The 25,390-nt window shown below is 52.1% G+C and overlaps 1 protein-coding gene across 2 annotated transcripts in view; it reads right to left on the bottom strand.

The window, feature by feature from the left end:
* Positions 1-1,221: 1,221 nt before the first annotated feature.
* Positions 1,222-25,390, bottom strand: part of PPP1R16A (protein phosphatase 1 regulatory subunit 16A) — a 50,513-nt gene continuing 26,344 nt past the window's right edge. For both annotated transcript variants that reach the window (XM_028735973.2, XM_028735974.2), the window contains exons 3-11: positions 18,192-18,262; positions 16,952-17,097; positions 12,416-12,519; positions 11,090-11,214; positions 9,921-10,046; positions 7,700-7,775; positions 5,520-5,649; positions 3,802-3,961; positions 1,222-3,211 (exon numbers count right to left, since the gene is read on the bottom strand). In XM_028735973.2, coding sequence (XP_028591806.2) covers positions 2,828-3,211; positions 3,802-3,961; positions 5,520-5,649; positions 7,700-7,775; positions 9,921-10,046; positions 11,090-11,214; positions 12,416-12,519; positions 16,952-17,097; positions 18,192-18,262 — 1,322 coding nt within the window. In that variant the 3' untranslated portion in view covers positions 1,222-2,827. The remainder of the gene's footprint in view (positions 3,212-3,801; positions 3,962-5,519; positions 5,650-7,699; positions 7,776-9,920; positions 10,047-11,089; positions 11,215-12,415; positions 12,520-16,951; positions 17,098-18,191; positions 18,263-25,390) is intronic.

Genomic DNA, 25,390 nt, shown 5'->3' on the forward strand with positions numbered 1-25,390 from the left:
TTGCAAATTGAAAGGGACCACCACCACCCCAGGGTTATCTAGTCCAACTTTTCATACTAAGTGGGTTGCTAAAGTGCTTTGACACGTAACCTGTGGGCCGCACACTGCCCTGCCGCGTGGCGACAGGGAGTGGGGCCTAAATTTGATGCCCTCCCCCCAGCCCTCTTGCTGCCTTCCCAGAGCCAGCGAAGTTTGGTGCCAGGCTTTGGGAAGGAGGCACAAGGCCCACCCGCTTCCGAAGGCATGGAAGGGCCAGGCAGAGGGCTTTCTCGATGGTGGCACCTGCCCTGTGGAACGCCCTTCCTTCAGATGTGAAGGGAATAAGCAGCTATCTTATCTTTAACGTTTATTTTAGCGTTTCCGTGCGCTGCTCTGGTTCGCCAGAAGCAGCTTAGTCCTGCTGGCCACATGACCCGGAAGCTGCACTCCGGCTCCCTCGGCCACTAAAGCGAGATGAGCGCCGCAACCCCAGAGTCGTCCGCAACTGAACCTAATGGTCAGGGGTCCCTTCACCTTATCTTTAAAAGACATCTGAAGACAACCCTGTTTAGGGAAGTTTTGAATATTTAATGCTGTATTGTTTTTAACACTTGACTGGGAGCCGCCCAGAGTGGCTGGGGAAACCCAGCCAGATGGGCGGGGTATAAATAACAAAATATTATTATTATTATTATTATGGAAAGCTCAGCTAGGCTTTGGGAAGGAGGGAGGAGGACTTTGGGACCTTGTCAGAGCCCTGGTGCCTTCTTGCCAAGACCCGGCACCTTGCTTACCTGGATGTGGGAAGGCAGCACTGGGGGTGGGCATCAAATGTTGCTGAGTGCCCCCCAAAAGGGCCGAGAACCGCATGGACCACCCTAACATGGTGCAACTTCCTGCAATGCAGGAATCGCAACCAAAGCATCCCCAGGACGGAAGGAGACCTAAAGGAGCTCTCCACTTTCCTTTAGGAGGAACCTGAAAAAGGGGAACGGTGGGGAGGAAAATCTCCTCTCCCTCTTTCTTTTTCTGGGAATTCTTTTTCCCCTTTGGGGTGGGGGAAGAGAGATGCAACGCAGCCAAGCTCCTGGCAGGAATTCAGCTGTCTCCTGGGCATGTGCAGAGGGGAAGGAAGGCGGAAAACACCTAAGTTGGTCCTCGGTAGAGGGGCGGATTCCCAGCACCCGCCCCATCTTGTGGCCGCCCCTCTGTGGGTTGACGAGGATGCTCAGAGAGAGAGAGAGAGGTCACTGAATTTATTGCTTTATCAAAGGCAGGAGTGGGAACACCAGGATGAAAAATATAAACAAGTCATTAGAAGAAGAAAAACACTGTCAATTTTTTAAGACAAAAGAGGATACAAAAGGTAATAGAAAAATCCATGAGGAGCAGCCTTTGCCAGCTGGTTGCCCCCTGGATCTCAGCCCGGCTGGGGGGCTGATGGGGGCTGGAGTGCAAAGGCTGGCGAAGGCCACACGGTAAAGACAGAGAGAAACATCCTCGATCGGGTTGGGGAGACACAAGGGTTGCAGCTGCCTTTTGAAGGCAGCCAGGCATGATCAAAACAGGAGCGCTTTGCCCAAGAGGTGGCCCCCTCCGAAGAGGCAGGCCTGTCCGCTTGCCACAGCAGCAGAAGGCCAGGGCTGCGTCTAAGGCGGCCGCAGCCCGGCAGGAAAATTGCAGCTGCTTCCCCCGTCGCTCATGTCGGAAGCAGCCGGGGACGCTTTGCGGTCACCGTTGTCGGGGCTTCGAGGGGCAGTGAGAGGCCAGAGGGACCAGGACCCACACGGGCACCCGCTCTGCCAGGGCTGGACTCAAACGAAGGGCAATGGGGAGAAGCCCCTTCCCTTGCCTTCCTCGCATCTGCCAAGGCGCAGGTGCCCCCTCAACTGCCCCAGTCTCAGAAATGGCCCCACTCTCCAGCAGCTGAGGGCCGCTTTGCCCAAGGAGAAACCCATTTTCCCGACTACCACTTCCCAGCATGCACTTCTTCTCTGCAACAGATCGGCTCCGAGGAAGAGGAGAAGGGCATGTGGGGGGGCCTGACGGAGCAGGAAAGGGGTGCTCCACACACAGCCTTTTGGGGGAGGGTTGGTGTGCCTCCCCCGTCCTGCCCCCTTTCCCGCCGGGATGGCAAGTGGTGCAGTACAATCCCCAGCTCCCTTGTAACACCCAACCCACTCATTTCAGAGACATAGAAAACTCCGCAGAGAACATTCAGCATGATTTTGGGCAAACCGGATCCTGCAGAGGCGCACAGGTCCCCTTGCTCCGTGTGTCCCCTTTTCCCAGGAAACCTGGCCTCCTCCAGGTGATTCCGGAGCAGCCACAACCTGCCGCCACTTCCCTGTGCAAGGGCAGAGCAGCCCACTGGAACAGCACCGGGACGAGGGCGTTGGCCTCCACTTGCGCCCTGGGCACCAGCGCAATGGACGCAGCAGAATCTGCTTGTTCGTCGTCCCCAAGACCTGCCAGGACAGCAGCGCAGGGACTCTCCCTTCAGAACTGACAAGAGCACTCAAACTGCCCGACAGCTGCCTCCTCCAACACAGAGAAGCTGTTCCCTTGGGACTGCGCACCCTAGCATGCATTGCCGCATTCCAGAGACCAACACGCAGGGAAGTGTAGTTTGGCAGGTGAGATTTCTGCACCGGCAACCGTAGGGAGCTGGGGTTTTCCGTTGGGCGAGGGTGCTGCCTCTCCCGCAGACAAGCCCTTGGGGAGCAGCTGGCTTAGGCTGCTGCATCCAAGCCCCAGAGGTGCTGGGCACCCACCAGGCGCAGCCAGGAGGGGCGCAAGGCCCGGTTCAAAGGGTACCAAGGAGGAAGAGGAGAGCCTCCCTCCGAGCTCACATCAGCCGACAGCAGCGCTTCTTCTCCACCGGAGTCTCTTCCACCGGGGCGGTCAGTTTGAGGAGCGGGGGGTCCCCGCTGGCCGCCGTGAAATACACAGAGTTGTGCTCCGAGTCCGGGCTGGGGGCCTCGCCAGGGCCCAGGGAAAAGTCCTCCGCGTGGGGCCTCTGCAGCTTGGCGGCCGCCCGCTGGCGCTTCAGGTCGGCCAGGGTGTGGCGCGCCTTCTCCTTGCTGAGCCCGGCCGGCGGGTCGTCCTGCGTGGCCATCTGGTAGGAGGTGCTGCGGTCCAGGCGTTTGGAGTAGAGGTGCTTGGGGTGGGCCGAGCCGTTGCTCTCGGACAGCTGCTCCCCCGGCTCCACGACGATGGCCGGCTCAGCGTCCTGCCAGGACAGAGGGAGGAAGGATGAAGCCATGGCACCTCCTCCCCCCCACCACCGCAGGGCGCAAGGACAGACTCCGAGGACAGACAGAGGGAAAATGTCAAGTGACCTTTCCCAAGAGACCAGAATCCTTCTTGCTGGGGAAGCTAGACTAAGGATACCAGTTTTTTTTCAATGAATCCGGGGACAGTTTAATCAATTAATTAATTAATTACTACACGTTCGGGACATTGATTCTGCAGCGATGGCGGTGGCAGAGGGGTGGCCACCGCCTTGACCTCAACCAACTGCATTCGCTCCAGAAGACACACACACATTTCCCCTTACTTTTTAGGAGGGGGAAAGTGCGTCTTATAGAGCGAAAAATACGGTGATTAAAAAATAAGCCCTCCAATTAAACTGAAACTCAAGCTGGAGCTGCTTCGGTTTTTGAGGCTGTTTCGATTGTGGGGGGAGACAAAGAAATGGGGTGTGTTATTACAGGGGGTCCCAGCAGAGCGGCATGGCTGTTGAGAGCAAACACGGGCGGCTAGCCAAAAGGGCAGGGGCTAAGCTCCCCCCCCCCTGGTCAAGATCAGGCCCCCCCTCACCAAGACGTGTGGCTGGAGCTCGGCGTCCGTCTGCCTGTCCTCGTCCTCCCCTTCGCTCTCCCGCTGCTCAGCCTGCTGCTGCCAGACGATGGCCTCCTTCTCGTGCTCCTTGCGGTAGAGGTTGCTGCGCTCGGTCACACTCACCCGCCTCACCACTTTCCTGGAGAGGGAGGGAAAGAGGGGGCAGGGAGGGGGTGAGAACCGCTTCTGCACAAGCCTCTCAAAGCAGAGAGAGCCTCCAGAAGAATGGCAGGTGAAGACGGTGGACTTTTTGGAGCTGGCCGACCTGACTGGAAGAATCCATGATCAGAAAGAAGAGGAATACCAAGAAGATTGGAAGAAATTTAAAGATTATCTACCTAAATACAATCATACCTCGGGTTGAACGCGCTTCAAGTTGAGCGCGTCCGAGTTGCGCTGTGTGGCAAGCTGGAAGTAACAGAGCGCATTACTTCCGGGTTTCACCGCTTGTGCATGCGCTCAAAATGATGTCACGTGCATGCGCAGAAGCGGCAAAAAGTGACGAATGCATGTGCAGACATGCCATCACTAGTTACGTTTGCTTCTAGATGCGAACGGGGCTCCGGAACGGATCCCGTTCGTATCTAGAGGTACCACTGTACTGTAATATAAGATAATTAGATTGGGACGCGGGTGGCGCTGTGGTCTAAACCACAGAGCCTAGGGCTTGCCGATCAGAAGGTCGGCGGTTCGAATCCCCGCAACAGGGTGAGCTCCTGTTGCTCCATCCCTGCTCCTGCTAACCTAGCAGTTCAAAAGTACGTCAAAGTGCAAGTAGATAAATAGGTACTGCTCCGGCGGGAAGGTAAACGGTGTTTCCGTGCGCTGCTCTGGTTCACCAGAAGCGGCTTAGTCATGCTGGCCACATGACCCGGAAGCGGTACGCCGGCTCCCTTGGCCAATAAAGCGAGATGAGCACTGCAACCCCAGAGTCGTCTGCAACTGGACCTAATGATCAGGGGTCCCTTTACCTTTACCTAAGATAATTAGAAGTCACTTTAAAGTATCAAATAGGCTTAGGATTAGAATAAGAATGAGTTGTAAAGCATTATGGATTTAGACTATTAATAAAAGAGAAGATGATGGTAAACTGAAGGAGTTAGTTTTATTAGAAAGATGGTTTTGGAGAACTGTTACAAGGTGATAAATGAAATTCAGTTAGGGGGGATTTGAGGAAGTCAGATAACAATGAAAGTTAGATTGGGTTTTAGAAGTAATAAGAGTCCATATTTTTGTTTTTTTCAGTATTGTAATGTGTTTTCTTTTGTGTGTTTTATTTGTTATATTTGTTATAAATGTGGAAAATCAATTTAAAAAAATTGGGGAAAAAAGAGAGCCTCCAGAGAGCTTTTGCTCCACCTCCCCACTCATAAATTCACAGAAGGGACACGGGAGGGTCTGGTCCACCCCCTGCAATGCAGGAATCACAGCTGGAGAACCCCTGGCCAATGGCCCTCCAACCTCTGTCCAAAAACCTCCCAGGAGGAAGAAGGTCCCACCCCTTCCACTGTCAAAGAGGCTCTCACAGCCAGAAAGTTCCTCCTAAACTCGGAATCTCCTTTCTTCTCATTTGAGCCTGCCCCATCTTCAGCTGCCTGAAGACGGCTATCCTATCGCTCCTCTTCCTCCTGCCCTGCCCTCCTGGGCCTGGCAGGCTCCTCTGGCCCCACACATTGAGCCCACACCGCACGCCCTACCCTCGGCTTCCGGCGCTGGAGGTGCGTCGCTGCAGCAGGGACTTGTGCTTCTCGTGGGACTTCATGATGGCGTCGTGCTTGTGCTTCAGCTCCATGAGTTTGGCCCGCACTTCCTCGTCGGCACACACGTCTGGCAGGAAGGGGAAAGGCGAGAGTCAGGAACCGGGGGGGGGGGCATTCTGGACCAGACCCTTCTTCCCTCCATCACCTTTGCCGAACCTGGAGCCTCCGCCCAGCAGCAAGGACACGGCATGGCAAGCCCGGTCCAGCAACGCCCTCCCTTCCGAGATCTAGACAGACACTGTCAGATTTCCCTCTAGTCAGAAGGACTAGAGACTTTAAAAAAAATAAATAGAGCAGAGACCTTAAGTGCCAAATTCTGCTTATGTGCACGGCTGAAGAGGGACTGGCTGAAATCATACAAGTTAAATCCAAGCAAGGGAGAGAGCCTGAAAGCTCTTTCTCTGCCAGGTTTCTGCTTGGGGTGCGGAAAGAGCTTTTAAGCTCTAAGCTCTGCTTGGGGTGGAAGGAGCAAGGCCTACTCAGGGCACCAATTCCAGGGTGCTCTTGCAAGATCTTGCAGGGCCGCCCAAGCTCCCGCGATATCTCGTGCGAGCACTCCTGGCCGTCCAGTGTCATTGCCCTGAGTGGGCCTTGTCCAGAGAGAGACGCAGGCAGCTTAAAAGCTCTTTTCGCAGCTGAGTAACCCAAGTGGACTCACTTGGTGGATCCACCCCCATCGTTCTGCCTGGACACTGAGGTCCAGCTCCGAGGGCCTTCTGGCAGTTCCCTCACGGCGAGAAGCTAAGCTACAGGGAACCAGGCAGAGGGCCTTCTCGGTGGTGGCGCCCGCCCTGTGGAACGCCCTCCCTTCAGATGTCAAAGAGATAAACAACTACCTGACATTTAGAAGACATCTGAAGGTAAAGGGACCCCTGACCATTAGGTCCAGTCGCGGATGACTCTGGGGTTGCAGCGCTCATCTCGCTTTATTGGCCGAGGGAGCCAATAAATGTATTTTTGATCTTTGTTGGAAGCCGCCCAGAGTGGCTGGGGAAACCCAGCCAGATGGGCGGGGTACAAATAATAAATTACTATTACTATTACTATTACTATTACTATTACACAAAGGAGCTTTTAAGCTCACCTTTACTTGCCAGGAAGGGCCACTCAGCACATCAGCTCTGGGAGTGCTGGGCATGCTCTCTCCCTCGCTCACTGCCTCATCCAGTAGCTGCAAGGCAGTTCAAGGTTTTAGGCGTGCCCAATATTTGAGTGGGGGACGCGGGTGGCGCTGTGGGTTAAACCACAGAGCCTAGGACTTGCCAGTTGGAAGGTCGGCAGTTCGAATCCCCGCGAAGGGGTGAGCTCCCGTTGCTCGGTCCCAGCTCCTGCCAACCTAGCAGTTTGAAAGCACGTCAAAGTGCAAGTAGATCAATAGGTGTCGCTCCGGCGGGAAGGTAAACGGCGTTTCCGTGCGCTACTCTGCCTCGCCAGAAGCGGCTCAGTCATGCTGGCCACATAACCCAGAAGCTGTATGCTGACTCCCTCGGCCAATAAAGCGAGATGAGCGCTGCAACCCCAGAGTCATCCGCGACTGGACCTAATGGTCAGGGGTCCCTTTACCTTTATCTTTAATATTTGAGTACTGTATACACAGAATTCTTGGAACGATGTGATTAGGAAACTGCCTTGCCCTGAGTCAGACCATGGGTCCACCTAGGTCAATATTGCCTACACGGACTGGCAGCAGCTACTCCAGGGTTTCAGGCAGGTGTCTCTCTCAGCCCTACCTGGAGATGTCCTTGGGGACTAAACATGACACCTCCTGCATGCAGACCCCCAAGGCAAAGGCTCTGGCATTGAACTACAGCCCTGCCCCCAAACTGCACACTGGCAGAAGGCATAAAATGCGACGAGATTCTCCCCACTGAGGTTTGCGCTAAGGATTTTCCAGAGTGCAACCACCACTGCCCAGCCCCAAGGAAGCAGGAGAAGTCTCTGCCCCGGGAAAGGGTGGAGTAGCAAAAAGAAGGAAGGTCCTTGTTCTCTTGGCCTTGAAAGCTATTCGCTGTTTGCACCGCAGCCCTCAGCGTCAACAGAAATAAAACGGGCCTGGACCCAGGAAGCCAAAGCAGGCGCCCCAGTTCTGATGCACACACACCCCACAACCTACTCACCAAGTGGCGTCTCATCCAACACCGACTTGCTGTTGAGATCTGCTCCATGAGCCACCAACAGCTCCACCAGGTGAATCTGCCAGCAGGAGAGAAGAGGTTTTAGCAAAGGGAGGCAGCCGTGACAGGGTGAGACAGTTGCCAGGCTGCTGGGATCAGTTCTAATAATAATAATAATAATTTATTTATTTATACCCCGCCCATCTGGCTGGGTTTCCCCAGCCACTCTGGGCGGCTTCCAACAGAACCCTAAAATATAATAACCTATTAAACATTAAAAGCTTCCCTAAACAGGGCTGCCTTCAGATGTCTTCTAAAGATAGGATAGCTACTTATTTCCTTCACATCTGATGGGAGGGTGTTCCAGAGGGTGGGTGCCACCACCAAGAAGGCCCTCTGCCCGGTTCCCTGTAACCTCACTTCTCGCAGGGAGGGAACCGCCACAAGGCCCTCGGCGCTGGACCTCAGTGTCCAGGCAGAACGATGGGGGTGGTCCACCTCGTTCTGTCTCCTCAGTAGCGGCCAGCCAGGGACTCCCAGGAAGTTCACCAGCAAGGCAGGAAGGTGAGGGCAGCTGGTACCTCTGGCTATCAGAGGAATGCTGCCTCACATATGAACATAAGAAGAGCCTGCAGGATCAGGCCAACGGCCCATCTACTCCAGCATCCTGTTCTCGTAGTAGCCAAGCAGATGCTCCAGTGCGAAGCCCCCAAGCAGGATCTTTCCAGGAATGGGATTCAGAAGCACTGCTGCTGCCAGCCATGGACGCAGAGCCTAGCTATCCTGGCTAGAAGCCATTGACAGTCCTCTCTTCCTTCTCCATGAATTTGTCTCATCCTCTTTTGAAGCCATCTAGGTTTGCAGCCATCCCTGTCTCATGTGGCAGGGAGTTCCAGAGTTTAATTGGGCGCTGCATGAAGAAGGACTTTCTTTTTCACCTGCCCTGCATCTTCCAACATTTAAGCTACATTCAGACTCCCTCTCTGAAGCCTTGAGGGGTCGCTGCCAGTCAGTGAAAGCAATACTGAGTTATATGGATCAACAAGCTAAGGCAGCTTCCTGTGTTCTTACTTTAGAAATGGATTCAGAGTCTGGAGGGAGGGGCTGCTTCCCGCTCCCTTCCAGAAGGGCAGAGCTGCTATTCCACAGCTGAGATGAGTCTCAGGGCCCTTAAGAGTCTTCCCTAACCTTCTCCCGAATGTCATCCTTGCAGCTTCAACCTTCTCCTGTTTCCTGGCACTCTTTCAGGTCACTGGAAAAGAATCAACTTACCTGTAAAAACTTCCCCACCCCTTGGACTTACATGGGCTCCCAGGACGTTTCCGAGCACAATTCAAAGTGTTGGTGCTGACCTTTAAAGCCCTAAACGATCTCGGTCCAGTATACCCGAAGGAGCGTCTCCACCCCCATCATCCATCCCGGATGCTGAGGTCCAGCTCCAAGGGCCTTCTGGCGGTTCCCTCCCTGCGAGAAGCCAAGTTACAGGGAACCAGGCAGAGGGCCTTCTCGGTGGTGGCACCCGCCCTGTGGAACGCCCTCCCATCAGATGTCAAGGAAATAAACAACTATCTGACTTTTAGAAGGCATCTGAAGGCAGCCCTGTTTAGGGAAGCTTCTAATATCTGATGAATGAATGTATTTTAATGTTTTGTTGTAAGCCGCCCAGAGTGGCTGGGGAAACCCAGCCAGATGGGTAGGCTATAAAGAATAAATTTTTTTTTTTTTTTTTTTTATTATTATTATTATTATTATTATTATTATTATTATTCCTGTGGTCTGTTCAGCTCCAACCATCCTCTTTCTGCAGAGCGCTGGCTTTGCAGACCCTGAACCTGCGCATGGCTCCCCCAGGGTTGGGGCTGCTCTAGCAAACAGCGCCAGAACCCTCCTGCAGAGCTCCTGTACCCACAGAGACAAACGCCAACGCCTGGAACGGCTGGCTAATTGCTTGCATTACCGCCAGCTGCCTTAGGAAATCCCTGGCTTATCGAACTGAGCAGGGGATCACCAGGGCCATGTGGTCTCTAGACGGACTCAGATTAATGGGATTACGACGGTCAACGATCTGCCAGGAAAAGGCTACAGAGAGCGGCCTTGGCCACTGGGGGGCAGCACCCTGCCCTGGAGGAGCGTCTGCCGGCGTCCGCTGTTCTCCATGCCAAGGCTGCTTCTGCAAGGGCCCCCGGCCCCCCATTTCCTCCTTCCGGAGCCCTCTGGCACTCACCTGGCCCCAGCAAGCGGCCGCGTGGAGGGGCTGCCAGCCGTCATCGTCCTTGGCGCTCATGCTGGCTTTGTGCTCCAGCAGCAGCTCGGCTGCCTCCAGGTAGCCGTTGGCAGAGGCGATGTGCAGCTGCAGGGCAGAGAGGGCAGTGAGGAAAGGGCAAGGCAGGACGCAGAGGCATGCGCAGAATCCACGTCCCACCCATTCAGCCTGAGCTGCGGCTTCAGGTGAGGAAGACCTGGGTGGGATCGCCCGTCCGCTGCCTTAAACCCACGGAGATGGTGAAACCCATTTCATAGCGGATTTGCTGGCGCCACATAACAGCTGCTCCACGCTGGTAAGAAGTCGATCTTTTACACTTTGGAACTCCCTGCCTAGTGACACCAGACAGGGACCTTCGCTATTCCCTTTCCGGCACCTGCTAAGAACATTCTTGCTCATACAAGTCTACTCGGATGTTCAGAAAGCTGGTGCGAGTTTTAATCTGCTCTCTGGTCTACTGCTGTTCTTAACTTTTGAAAGTTTTATATTATTGTTGTTTATTTTTCTTATTGGTAATTTTATTGTTTTATCTTTTTCACAAACCGCTTTGAGGTGTTTTGTGTTTTTTTTAACCAATCAAGTGGTGTATAAATTTTAGGAAATAAGCAAATACAGTGGTACCTCGGGTTAAGTACTTAATTCGTTCTGGAGGTCCATTCTTAACCTGAAACTGTTCTTAACCTGAAGCACCACTTTAGCTAATGGGGCCTCCTCCCACTGCCGCCATGTGATTTCTGTTCTCATCCTGAAGCAAAGTTCTTAACCTGAAGCACTATTTCTGGGTTAGCGGAGTCTGTAACCTGAAGCGTATGTGAAAAGCTTTCCTGGCTTGGAGCTCAACACCACCTGAGCCGTTTCCCTCTTCTCTGAAACAGAGTCAACACCGAGGCAGAGAATAGATCAGGCAGACTCATTGGAGTGCTTTTTCTGGGCTGGGATGGTGCCCTACAGGTGCCCTTAAATCTTACATATTCTGCCAACCTTCCCTTGAAAGAAAGATCCTGGTCCTGGCAATTTCTCTGGGCTTTGTGGGGGGGGGAAAGGAGATGCCAGCAGTTACAGCAAGATGGGGGGAGACGTCCCCGCTCCCACCGCCCGCCTCAAAGCCAGGCCCTGCGCACCCATCTCACCAGGGTGGCGCTGTGGTCCAGCGGCGTATTCAGGTCCACCCCTTCCTTCACCAGCCGGCGGATGTCGTCCACCATGGCACGCTCCACAGCGGAACGGGCCTCCTCAATGGTGTCCTGAGTGATACCTGAGGATGGAGAGGAAGAGGATGAATGGAAAGCAGCCCACTGCGGGCTGGCAAGGGGACGCTGCTGCGCTGGGAGGAGGAAACAGGGCAGCGCCTCTCTGGCAGGGGCACCAAGGACCTGCCCAGAGACACGTCCTCCACCAGGGCTCCGGCTGCTCCTTAAGAACACCAGAAGAGCCTGGTGGATCAGGCCCATGGCCCATGTTCTTGCAGGAAACCAGCGAGCAGAAGCTGAGCACAAGAGCACTTTCTCCCCCGTTGCAGTTCCCTCCAATTGTGGAGGCCGAGGAAAACCATAGAATTGTAGAGTTGGAAGGGAGTTGGGAGGGATCCTGAGGATCAGGCAGTCTAACCCCTGCAAGGCAGGAATAATAATAATAATTTTATTATTTGTACCCCGCCCATCTGGCTGGGTCTCCCCAGCCACTCTGGGCGGCTTCCAACAAAGATTAAATATACATTAAAATGCCACACATTAAAAACTTCCCTGAACAGGAAGAGGCCGCTGTCCTATGCAAAGATCGAACCTGCAGCCTTGGCATTGTCAGACCATGTATCCTGGCTAGCGGGCACCGATAGCCCCCTCTGTGCCACCTGTGGCCCTCCAGATAATAATAATAATAATAATAATAATAATAATAATAATAATAATAATAATAATAATTTATTATTTATACCCCGCCCATCTTGCTGGGTTTCCCCAGCCACTCTGGGCAGCTTCCGACAAAACACTAAAATACAATAACCTATTAAACATTAAAAGCTTCCCTGAACAGGGCTGCCTTCAAATGTCTTCTAAACGTTTGGTAGTTATTTTTCTCTTTGACATCTGGTGGGAGGGCGTTCCACAGGGCAGGCGCCACCACCGAGAAGGCCCTCTGCCTGGTTCCCTGTAACTTGGCTTCTCGCAGGGAGGGAAGGCCCTCAGCGCTGGACCTCCAGATGCCATCGCACTACGACAGCAGCCCTGGTAAAACACTCCTGTGCTTAAGAGTTGCAAGGGACCTAGAGGGCCATCTAGTCCAAACCCCTGCAACGCAGGAACCGCGGCATCCATGACAGATGCCCCCTTCAACAACCTCTGCTGAGAAACCTTCAAGGAAGGAGAGACCACCCCTTTCCGAGGGAGTCCGCTGAACAGCTCTTGCCGTCAGAAGGTTCTCCCTGCTGCTTAGGAACAGCCCGAGAGGAGAGGACCCACCTTGGTCGGCCATGGCTGTTTCCAGGTAGTCCAACGTGGCATCGTCCTCGCAGAGGTCGTACGGCATGTTCCCATCCGAGTTGACGGCCAGCAGGTTGGCGCCTCTGGAGGAGGAGAGGAAGAAGGGTTGGAGAAGCAGTTGGCAGGCAAGCAAGCAAGCGTCCCTCTGCCGTGCCCAGGGCCACTGCCGACGGCACGGCCCAACTCCTGGTTGTGTAACAGATACAAGGAGTTATTTCCGTTCCGGAGCAGCAGCACTAGGAAAACATGCTTTGTGGGTCCTCTTCAGAGAGCGCGGCAGATTGAGTTTCCTCCTCGCCCTTGGCTGGGGAGAGCGGATGAAACGGGATCCTGCTCCCCCACAGCACCCCGCCTCTCCCTCCTGCAAGCGCCCTGCAGCCTCAAGGAAGGGGGTGCTGAGCCCCCGCAAGGCCACCCTGGAGTCAGAAGTGAGCAGCGATGAAGAGGGGAGATGCTGGAACCGGGGGGGGGGGTGGCAAGGCCAGCTGCAGGCAGCAGCGTCACAATGCAAAACAAGAGAATGTGCTCACTTGTTTTGCATTCTTGTCACCACCAAAATTAATTCATTACCTACTTTTTCTGCCGCCACCCCCCCAAAAAAAGTGAGGCAGCTCCCCCAGAAGCTGAAAGTGACCTGTGCTAGAAATTCCCCAGGCGTGTTTTGCGACTGGCTCGGGTCCAACTGAGACCACGTGGAGATATCTGGATTCCAGGCTGGCGACCGGGGAAAGCAAAAAGCCACTCAGAGTAGGATCTGAAATATTTTCCTTGAAGCTTGAATGTCTTTTGTTCTATTTGTTTTATTTGACACTTTAATGTGCTGTAATGTGTTAATTTTAATGTGTTAGTTTTAATGTGTTAAAGCTATGCTTTTCCCAGTAGTGATGTATGGAAGTGAGAGCTGGACCATCAAGAAGGCTGATCTCCAAAGAATGGATGCTTTTGAATTCTGGTGCTGGAGGAAGAAGAAGAAGAAGAGTTTGGATTTGATATCCCACCTTTCACTCCCTTTAAGGAGTCTCAAAGCGGCTCACATTCTCCTTTCCCTTCCTCCCCCACAACAAACACTCTGTGAGGTGAGTGGGGCTGAGAGACTTCAAGGAAGTGTGACTGGCCCAAGGTCACCCAGCAGCTGCAAGTGGAGGAGCGGAGACGCAAACCCGGTTCCCCAGATTAGCAGACTACCGCTCTTAACCACAACACCACACTGGCTCTCTTGAGAGTCCCATGGACTGCAAGAAGATCCAACCTCTCCATTCTGAAGGAAATCAGCCCTGAGTGCTCACTGGAAGGACAGATCCTGAAGCTGAGGCTCCAAGACTTTGGCTACCTCATGAGAAGAGAAGATTCCCTGGAAAAGACCCTGATGCTGGGAAAGATGGAGGGCACAAGGAGAAGGGGACGACGGAGGATGAGATGGCTGGACAGTGTTCTCGAAGCTACCAGCATGAGTTTGACCAAACTGTGGGAGGCAGTGGAAGACAGGAGGGCCTGGCGTGCTCTGGTCCAGGGGGTCACAAAGAGTTGGGCACGACTAAACGACTAAACAACAACAACGTGTTGTAAACCGCTCTGAGATTTGTTCTTTAAAATATAAAGCAGCAACAACGGCCTGCTGGATCAGGTCTACGATGACCACATCCTGTTCTCACAACAGGATCAAGCAGGATCCAACACAAAAGCAACCGTCTCCCCTCCTGTGGCTTCCAGAAGCTGGCATTCAGAAGAATTGCTGCCTCCGACTGTGGAGGGCAGAGAACAGCCATCAGAGCCAATATCGATAGCCCTCTCCTTCATGAGTGGGCCTGGTCCTCTCTTGCAGATGGTTTGGGGCCATCGCTGCCTCTGCTGATGCAGCACTCCGGGAGCAGAAGGCGAAACCCAGGGGCCAAAAGGGAAAGGGGCCTGCTGAGGCCCCAGCGCCCCTGGGGTGAAGATTTCACCTCCTTCCCAACGTATGCACCCCCTTTCACCCCTCAAACTAGGTCTTCATGGAAGAAACTGACCCAGAGGACTTGACTTGCTGGGGCAGCCCAATGATCCTCTGAGCTTCACATCCTGCCTCTCAGTAGTGGCAAACAACAGAAAAAAGACAGGTATTCAAACCTTTTTTGTAAATTCACTATTAGAAACTGTACCTCTGAGTCCTCAATCCTTTGCTTTACCTAGGCCAAGTTAGGAATATAGTACTTCAGAATTTTTGGGGTTTCTACCCCCTTTTTTGAATTTTGGTCATTTAAAGTTTATGATTTTTCTATTTCCTTCTGAGGAAACAGAATTGTTCAGTGAAACGAGGTTTGTAGTCAGCATCCCTTTAAGGCTTTGTTCAATTTTATTTTTCCTTAAGCTTTTTGATTTTTATTATTTAGTTTATTTCCACAAGATAATATTACTTTTCGTTTCAGGGATTTTCATGGCATTTCATTCGTTTTGTGCAATTTCTCAGTAGTGGCAAGCCAAACAGGCCAGGGGCGGTCTGGAGGGGGTCGCAGGGGGGCAATCTCTTCCCCACATACACACCACACCCCCCCACACTTTCTGGCATTCAAAGGGCTGAACATGCCCCCAGAACAGAGGTTGCACTTTGGTGTATCAGGACATTGACTTAGCTGCTGCCTTGAGTTCCCCTGTCTGCGTCTTCCTTTCTTAGCAGCACTTAGGTTGGTAGCCATCACAGCATCCTGCAGCCATGAGTTCCATAGGTCCATCGCATATTGTGCAAACAGGAGCTTCTTTTGATGTGCCGTAAACCTGCACATCAATTCCAGCAAACAGCTCCAAGGAGAGGAAGCAAGGCCATTTCCCCATTTCTACCTATTCCCCATTCGCAATCTGTGACCGTTTCCTTCATGCTCCCTCCTGTTTAAGCCTCTCTTCATCGCCGCAGCGAGGGCTGAAGTACGTCTACGTGACGCAAAGGATACAGGGGCCCTCACCAGGCAGGGAGACCCGCAACTCAAGGCACAGCAGCTGGGGAACTCTCTGCCACAAGGTGAAAGGGACTGCTACAGATTTCTGCAGAAAGCTCGCTCGTTGGCAGGGCGAAAGTCTTGCTCACAGGAGATCCCCTGCAGGCAGCCAACTACACCAGTGACACAGTTGCTCTGCCAACAATGCAAGCCTGTTAAATATTTACAGCCCTACAAGTGAGATCCAAAACAATTGCAGTGCAGCCCAAGAACGTGACCTCAATTCCAGGTGACGTGAGGAACCTGGTAATGATGCCATGGGGAGGAGGGGCAGGATGCCTCCCACAACGAGCGCAGTGGGTCGCAAGGATGCCCTGATCCTGTTAACAGCTTAGAGATGGGAGGCATCCCGGGGGAGAAAGAAGAGAAAGAGACCCCTGCAACTCCCCACTTGCATGCGATTGTACACACGTGCAGTGCCAGGAACCCGGAAGTGGTGGGTGACTTGCGAGGAGACCCTCCCCAGAGCCCAAAGATGCTATGGAGTCTCCTCATGATCCAGAGGTGCAGCGGGACCTTGTGGAGGCTGCTCGGTTGAGGCTAAAGCGGTGGCTGCTGTGCTGCCCCATGTCAGTTGTTAGGCGGGGAAGCTGAGCAGCCTCAACAAAGCCCCACTGTGCCTCTGGCTCACGAGAAGACCCTCCCCGAAGCCCTACACTGGGCAGGTTCCTACGCTGGACTAGCACAAGGGCCTCCCCACTCAGGTTTCAAAGTGTGGCCCCTTGTCAGGGGCCCTGCAGAGATATCCTAGCGGGTGTTAGTTTCTGTTTGGGCCACTGTGCAGTGCTTTTGGAGTCACAGGACTCTGTTTACATTCCTGGGATTCCAGACTGTTGGAAGTCTCACGGAAGAGAGGAGACGGATGTGATGTTACGGGTTTCCTGTTCCTTTGTTGTTCAGTTGCTCTCTGTCTTTCACAGAGAGAGGATGATTTCTTTTCTGTCTGCGTAAAGGTAAAGGGACCCCTGACCGCTAAGTCCAGTCGTGGACGACTCTGGGGTTGCGGTGCTCATCTCGCTTTATTGGCCGAAGGAGCCGGCGTACAGCTTCCGAGTCATGTGGCCAGCATGACTAAGCTGCTTCTGGCGAACCAGAGCAGCGCACGGAAACACCATTTACCTTCCCGCCAGAGCGGTACCTATTGATCTACTTGCACTTTGGTGTGCTTTCGAACTGCTAGGTGGGCAGGAGCAGGCACCAAGCAATGGGAGCTCACCCCGTTGCAGGGAATTGAACCGCAGACCTTCTGATCGGCAAATTCCTAGGCTCTGTGGTTTAACCCACAGCGCCACCTGCGTCTGTATGCGTAGCTTAGTAATAAAACTCTTTGCAATGTAGCTCATAAATCTCGTCACTTCTGCTGCTGGATACTCTGCGTAATGGGAACATGCTTGGAGCCTCATCAGAGGCTCAGGTCGTTAATCACGTTGGAGGCAATTCCGAAGGGCTCGACTGGCAGAGGAGTCACTCGGTCAAACGCAACTCTGACAGTGGGGGCCCATCCCCTGGCCCCGGGGGGGGGGGGGACCTCCTTCGTGACCCTTACTTGTCAATGAGCAGCTCCACCAGATGCAGGTGCCCGCAGGTGGCGGCAGCATGCAGGGGGGTCCAGAGCTCGCTGTCGCAGGCGTTGACGTCGGCCCCGGCTTCCAGCAGCAGCTGCACAATGTCCCTGTAGTCGTCAATGCAGCACTGGGGAGAAGGGGAGGAGAAGCATGAGGCCAAGGCAGAGCAAAGGGGCTTTCGCTGCCTTCAGATGTCTTCTAAAAGTCAGATAGTTGTTGTTCTCTATGACATCTGGTGGGAGGGCGTTCCACAGGGCGGGCGCCACCACCAAGAAGGCCCTCTGCCTGGTTCCCTGTAACTTGGCTTCTCGCAGGGAGGGAACCACCAGAAGGCCCTCGGCGCTGGATCTTAGTGTCCAGGTAGAACGATGGGGGTGGAGATGCTTCTTCAGCTGCACTGGCTCCCAGTGGAGTACAGGATCAGGTTCAAGGTGAGGGTTTTAACCTTTAAAGCCCTATACAGCCTAGGACCCTCATACCTACGGGACCGCCTCTCCTGGTATGTCCCACAGAGGACGTTACGGTCTGCAAATAGGGAGGTTAGGCTGGCCTCAACCAGAGCCAGGGCTTTTTCGGCCGTGGCTCCGATCTGGTGGAACGCTCTGTCCCAAGAGACTGGGGCCCTGCGGGAATTGACATCTTTCCGCAGGGCCTGCAAGACAGAGCTGTTCCGCCTTTGGCCCCCTCTCTCCTTCTGTAATCCTCATAGAACTCTAGCCCAATGGTTGCCATTCATTTGACTCTGAATTGATTTTAGAATGAATTGGTTTTAGAATGCATTTCAATTAATTGATTGTGATTTTATGTAAACTGTGTTATTTTTACTGTCGTTAGCCGCTCTGAGCACAGCTTCGGCTGGGGAGGCAGGGATATAAATTAATTATTTATTATTATTATTATTATTATTATTATTATTATTATTATTATTAAGGACAGCTTCATAAAGCCATCTGGGCGTCAATGAACATTCCTCCTAGGAACTCCATTCCCCAAGAGGGGAGAAGGGATGGCAACCGCCTGTCTGAACAGAAAGAATTCCCACCTTGCTGCTTTCTTGCCCAAAGGGGGGGCGGGCAGCAAGCGGTGGGGTGAGCATAGCAGAGAGACCATAAAAGTCTATGATCCTATGATCATGCCAGACCCTTTATACCCTGTGGCTGGCTGGCTGGCACTGACGACGAGAGGCAGGTGGGGAACCTGGAAAGCAGGCACTGGGCTCACCTGGTGCAAGGCAGTGAGGCCATCTTCGTTGTACAAATTGGGGCTGAGGCCGCTCTGGAGGAACTGGCGAACTGCAAGAAACAAAAGACCCTTTTTAGACAAGCAGGAGTGCCCAGATTCATAGCTGTCAACTTTCAGATTTGAAAATAAGGGATCAGCAGCCTCACCTGTCCCGGGGACAGTCTACGGGATATCTAACAATCCGGGATAGCAGTGGGAAACGGCGCTGGAATAAGGGAATTTCCCGCAAATAAAGGGAAGGTTGCCAGCTATGCCCAGACTGGGTCAGGGAGTCAAAGGGAACAAGAGGGTACCAAGGATAGGAAGAGAAACAAGGACTCCCCCCTGTATAATCCACACAGATTCTGGGATCCCAATCATTTTGAGAATGTACTGATCGTTTTTGCACAGTACTTAGTACTTGGTTTGGGCCCCTTTTGCATCAATTACTGCCTCAATGCAGTGTGGCATGGATGCTATCAGCCTGTAACTGATGCAAAAGGGGCCCAAACCACGTACTGAGTACATATGCATGCTTCTGCTTCTCAGAGGTCCAATATTGCTCTATTTGCAATCCTTGTTTTGCTGGTTTCATTTAATATTCTAATTTTCTGAGATTGTTAATTTGGGGTTTTCATCAGCTGTATACCATGATCATCACAATTATAACAAATAAAGGCTTGACATATCTCGCTTTGCATGTCATGAGTCTATGTCATATATTAGTTTCACCTTTTAAGTTGAATTACTGAAATGAATGAACTTTTCCACGATATTCTAATTTTCCGAGTTTTACCTGTACTAGCGGCTTTGCTTCTCAATATTCTCTGGTTGGCCTCTGTTATTTTCTCCTACTGATAAGGAACCTACCTAAGGACTCTATATGGGCTCTTGGATACCCCATAAGGGGAAAAGGGCAGATTTTGGTTTACAACACCACACACTGGGCAATCCGTCGGCTGCGGTTTTGATCACCTTAAAGGGCTGCTAACTCCTTTAAGGCTCTTCTTCCCCGTGCTTGGGAGGAATCGCCTTCCCGCATGACGTAACAAAGAGAGCGCAGCAGTGACCACAAACACCTCTGGCACTGAAGCGCATCGACAGTCCCGGGAGCAGCCGAGGTGACGCAGGCAGGGAGGCCACTCAGGTTGGCCAGGTTGGGTAAGTAGGTTAACACCTTGGCCTGGCCTGGCCCAGGTTTGTAACCCAGGCTCCCTCGACACCGCAAGTTGTCAACTGTTTATAGTTGGCTCAAAGAGAGCAGCCACATCCTTTGCCCTGGCTGAAACTGGAGCCTCCAGCTGGGGTGGAGCCTGGGCAAGAACAGGCGTTTAGGGTGCATGTCAGCAACACAACAGGCTTAAGATGCACATCACTAAGTGTCAGATGCTGCTGGCGGTTGCTCGTGAGTAACCAAGTAGGACGCTGATCTGGCTTTTATAGGTTTTATTCCTCAAACTATTTACAGTAAGTGAGAGCTGGACCATAAAGAAGGCTGATCGCCGAAGAATGGATGCTTTTGGATTATGGTGCTGGAGGAGACTCTGGAGAGTCCCATGGACTGCAAGAAGATCCAACCTCTCCATTCTGAAGGAAATCAGCCCTGAGTGCTCACTGGAAGGACAGATCCTGAAGCTGAGGCTCCAAGACTTTGGCCACCTCATGAGAAGAGAAGACTCCCTGGAAAAGACCCTGATGTTGGGAAAGATGGAGGGCACAAGGAGAAGGGGACGACAGAGGACGAGATGGTGGGACAGTGTTCTCGAAGATGCAAGCATGAGTTTGACCAAACTGCGGGAGGCAGTGGAAGACAGGAGGGCCTGGCGTGCTCTGGTCCATGGGGTCACAAAGAGGCGGACGCGACTAAACAACAACATTTACAGTGCAGATCTACCAAGTTCATGTCCGTCTCAGTCCCTTGCAGAATCCGGGAGTGGCCCCTTCCAGCTTCTCCCCCAACGTAAGAACTTTGGCACCCCAAGCCTCCTCCTCCCCTCTGTGCAAGCTGGGTGACGGAAGGGGCGTGCGTCCCCCCTGGCCAGCCTGGCGAGGTGAGGTGCCAGGGCTCTCAGCAGCATCCTTGAGCCCTTTCCTCGCCTGGCTGGCCCCTTCCCTCTCTTCCCCACTGGAGGTGTGGCTCCTCAGGAGTTTCGGAGGCTCTCTGTATCCCAACGGCCCCCTGCCTCCCTCCCCAGTTCTGATGGCCGGATCCAGGAACTGAATAAGCCCTCACCTTGACCAAAACAAAACCAGCCCCTTTGCCAGAAGTGAGGGAGTGGGCAGCCCAGGCAGGGGGGAGGATGAACCATGCCCCCCCTTCTCTATCACAGGCTGACTTAAGGGTTGCATCCTGCTGGCAGCAGCACTGCTCGGCGGCAGCCCAACCACCCCCTTGGCTCCACAGAGCTGCGAAGGGACCCAGAGCAGGGGTCAGCACCCTTTTTCAGCAGGGGGCCGGTCCACAGTCCCTCAGACCATGGGGGGGGGCGGACTATATTTTTGGGGGGGAAATAATGAACGAATTCCTATGCCCCACAAATAACCCAGAGATGCATTTTAAATGGAAGCACACATTCTACTCATGTAAAAACACGCTGATTCCAGGACCACCCGCGGGCCAGATTGAGAAGGCAATTGGGCCGGATCCGGCCCCCGGACCTTAGTTTGCCTACCCCTGGCCTAGAGAGTCACCTGGATGAGGCTGGGCATGTTCTCTGCCTGCCCCCAGCAGGCTGGGGAAAATGTAGGATCTGAGGAGAGGAGCAGGTGAAGCATTTCCAAATAAATCAGCATATAATAAAGACCTTTCTCTCTCTTTTTTTGAATAACACAATCTCTCCCTGTCGTATAAAAAAGGGCATGCAGTACGAAAGCTTTCCATGGAGAGATCGAAGGAGCTGGCGTGGGTGCCCACATCTTTCCATACTTTCAGAGCTGCCTTTGAAAAGGGATTCAAAAATATTATTGTTATGTATTAAAAGTGGCAGATTCGGCACGCTATATAGTATCATAGAATCATAGAATTGTAGAGTTGGAAGGGATGCCAAGGGTCATCTGGTCATTAAGAATGGATAAATATGAAGAAATCTGGAAGGAATATTTAAGCGATAAGGTGGATAGTGGTGGGAGTAGGGGGAGGAGAGAGAGGGGGGGGGAAATATTGTTTAAAAGGTGTAGTCATAGGTATATCAGTGTATTCAAATCTGAATTGTCAAATTGTGTTATTAGTGTTATTATGATTTTTGTTGTATGTGTCTTTTGCGGTTGTTGTTTGTATTGAAAAAATGATTAAATAATTTTTTTTTAAAAGGGTCATTGGTCCAAACCTCACACTCTGCAGGAATATATATATATATATATTATCAAACTCCAAATTTGCCACCATGTTTTATCATTTGTGTTACGTATTATTCTAATTACATTTTGAATATGGCGAGCGTCATATCTTTGCAAATGAGATAAAGCCAGACACAAACACATGAACCCCGGACAGATTACAGCTAATCGTAATCTTTTACACTGGTGTACAAAGTTTACATCGCCTTTAACGAGTTCTGCCGTTAAGAGAGAGGGAGGGGAATTTTTCTCAAGCAAGTGTCTGGAACAAGGCAGGCTCCTGAGAGCCTTTGGGGGGACTCTGACCTCCCCCAGCCCCAACCGAGGCCTTACTTGTGTAATAAAAAAAATTAAGGTATCATATATATAATAAATGTTCATAAGTGTACCAAGCAAACACGTAGCTAAATATATAAACCACATGTCTGGAGCAGCACAGGAAGACAGTCGTGAAACCATTTCAACTCCCAAACTGACCAAATGTTTTCTCTGCAAGGAGGGAGGGGGTGAGGGAACCTTCCCATTGTCTCAGGAATTGGGTAATCGCCATCTCAAAGGAATGGCTAGACTACCAGGAAAGGCAAGGAGATAAGGCATTATCAGATAACCTGGCAGACAGGGGGAAAAAACAACATTCAAATTTCTGTTGTAGACCGCCTTTTCTGTGATGTAGGTATGATGTATCTGGGGGGTGGTCTTGGGCTACACCCCTTCTGTGATGTATGTATGATTCAGGGATTAAGTAGTTATAATAACAAAAGAGTGACCAAAACCCAGATAATGCAATCAGGTAACTTGCCAGACAGGAGATAAACAACGCACTCAGATTTCTGTTGCAGACCGCCTTTTCTTTGATGTATGTATGAGGTTTCTGGGGGTGGTCTTGGACTCCAGGGCAGGGAATTTAAAATGTCTATATAAGGGCAGGCACCCCTTTGTTCTGGGTCCTCCTCCTCCTGCGTGTGAGGGGAGCACCCTGTTACAACAGATCAATAAAGATCAGGCTTACTAGCTGCTTTGCTTCTCAATGTTCTCTGGTTGGCCTCTGTTCTTTTCTCTGACCGATGGAGAACCTACAACGGACTCTATAAGGGCTCTTGTGTCCCCCATAAGGGAATAAGGGCAGGTTTTGTTTGCAACATTGCCACAGGCAGGCAGGCTGCAGCGTTCATCTGGAAAGCCTGCCCCACTGTGACCCCAGGCAGGACCTCGCTCACGTCAGGAGGGTTACAGCATGGTCAGGAAGGAGCGGTGTGGCTGCCACGTGACTCCCTCACCGGGGCTTTGATTGCTATTGAAAGAGGAACGATTTTGTCCGTGTTGCCCTGCAGGACGGAACAATAATCTGCTCTGTGTGACCTCAACATCGCAACTGCAAGCCGGTCGCTTAAATTAAACAGTCAGATGCAATTAAAAAAATCAGAGCTAAAACCCAAGAGGGTGTGTGTGTGTGTGTTGTTTTAGCAAAGAGAATCTCTCCTGCTAACCACCGCAAACCCTGGAGAACGTGAGCCGCAAATGCAAATTTGGGAGAGGCAGCTCAAGGGCAAGAGGAGGTCCTGTTCAGAAGGGCCCAGACACAATTCTTTGTGGTCTCCCTAAGAAATCTCACTTAACTCCAGAGTCATCAATGCAGGATCTGCCATGTGACTCTGGGCAAACTGGGTGTGTGGTTTCACACCAAGCAAATGCCGCAACACACACACCCTTCTGCTTTTCAAGATGATGATGATGATGATGATGATGATGATGATGATATATTATTTATACCCCGCCCATCTGGCTGGGATTCCCCAGCCACTCTGGGCGGCTTCCAACAAAATATTTAAATACAGTAAGGCATCAAACATTAAAAGCTTCCCTAAACAGGGCTGCCTTCAGATGTCTTCTAAAAGTCTGGTGGTTGTTTATCTCTTTGATATCTGGTGGGAGGGTGTTCCACAGGGCAGGAGCCACCACCAAGAAGGCCCTCTGCCTGGCTCCCTGTAGCTTTGCTTCTCGCAGGGAGGGAACCGCCAGAAGGCCCTCGGAGCTGGACCTCAGTGTCCGGGCAGAATGATGGCGGTGAAGACGCTTTTTCAGATGACAGATCACAGCCAATAAATGGATAAGGGCAACAGGGGGACAGGACAGGAACACTGGCATCCCTCTTGGAGCCAGAAGAGACCCAAAGGGGTTATCTAATCTTGCAGGAGCCCCAAGTATGGCACAGTGGTTAGAGCGCTGGACTAGGACCTGGGAGACCAGGGCTGAAATCCCCACTTGGCCATGCAGTTCACTGGGTGGCACTGGGGACCAGGCACAGCCTCTCTCAGCCTCACCTACCTCACAGGGCTGGCGTGAGGATAAAATGAGAACAACATACGGCCCTTGAGCTCCTTGGAAGAAAGTTGGGTGCAAATATAATAAATAAGGAACTCATAAACTTCAGAGCTCAAGGTGTTCAACGCAAGAAGCCTGGAGTGCTACCCAAAGCATATTATGACAGAAGCAAGCAAGCACATCACTGGAAGCTAATTCTTTTCCTTTAACTAATCCCTTGATTTTATCTCTGCTGTGACTTGTCTCCTCCCAGTATTTTTAAGTTTATAGTCATCATAATAATAATTTCAATCTATATCCTGTTTTCCTCTCAAGGGAGTCCAGGGCAGCAGACACAACAATGACAAAACATTAAAACCAGTTAGAAACTTTCAAGAAGTTTAAAATGTTCTAAACACATGATCTCAACCAATAATTTCAGAGTTGCCAGGAAGACTGCCCTTTGGCCATCAAATGCCTAGGCCAACAGGACTGTTTTCCAATTCCTCCTGGAAGTTACTAACGTTGGGATACAGACTTGCCTCGCTAGGGAACCACCACGGAAAAGGCCCTGGCATGGGTCAATGCCAGTCCAGAAGCCCTCAGTGCCAGTGTCACCACCAAAGCCTCTTCAGCTAATCGCAGCTGGCGCAGTGCTTTCAGCACCCGCAACACGTGGTCCCCTCATTCTGAAAGGGATCGCAAGGTTAAAATGCAATTTAAAATGCAGCCTCATTTTAAAAGTAGCCCCTAGATCAAAGCCATAAGGGGAGGGAAACATAAGGGTCAGACCGAGTCCAAACCAAAGGCCTGGTGGAACAGCTCTGTCTTGCAGGCCCTGCAGAAAGATGTCAAGTCCCACCAGAAGGTCCTTGGAGCTGGACCTCAGTGTCTGGGCAGAATGATGGGGGTGGAGACGCTCCTTGAGAAGAATTTTGATGGCAAGAGCTGTCCAACAGTGGGACGGACTCCTTCAGGAGTCTACCTGTCTGAAGTCTACCTGTCTGAAGCTACAGCCAAACCAGTCCTCCCCGCCACCACCTCAGCGCTGACTCCTGGAGCTGGCTCTGGAACTGTCCCTCCTGGCAGGGTCACCTAGGAGTCCCAAGCACCGCAATGGAACCAAGGCTAGCGAGGTCCGAGGGCGAACAACGGCAACCATGTCTGTTCTCCAAACCCCAAATGCGTTATTTAAAGGCCATTGTCACTTCCAATATCCAGCCAAGCAAAAAGAGCAGCAATTTGTTCCACATTTCCTGTTCACTTTGGAGGCTCAAGAGGCAAGGCCTGACAAACCCAAGTGAGCCAGAGATCCAGGAAATCAAGGCCAGCGAGAAGGAAGCCAGTCTTGATAGCAGCACGTGGAGAGTTTGGGTGGCAGGTTTTCTCAAGTGCAAAAAGGTCCCCAGAGAGACGGCTGAGGCCAAACCGCAAGCCTTTGTGCACACCTAGAAGCTGGATGCGGTCCAAGGGCGAGGGGTGTGTTTTCCGGCCCCAACCCCTTATGAAAACACCTGCTGTCTTCCAGCCAGGAACCTCTCCCTGCCAACAGAAACTCGCCA

The sequence above is a fragment of the Podarcis muralis genome, chromosome 8, assembly GCF_964188315.1.
Source record: "Podarcis muralis chromosome 8, rPodMur119.hap1.1, whole genome shotgun sequence".
Taxonomy (NCBI): Eukaryota; Metazoa; Chordata; class Lepidosauria; order Squamata; family Lacertidae; genus Podarcis; species Podarcis muralis.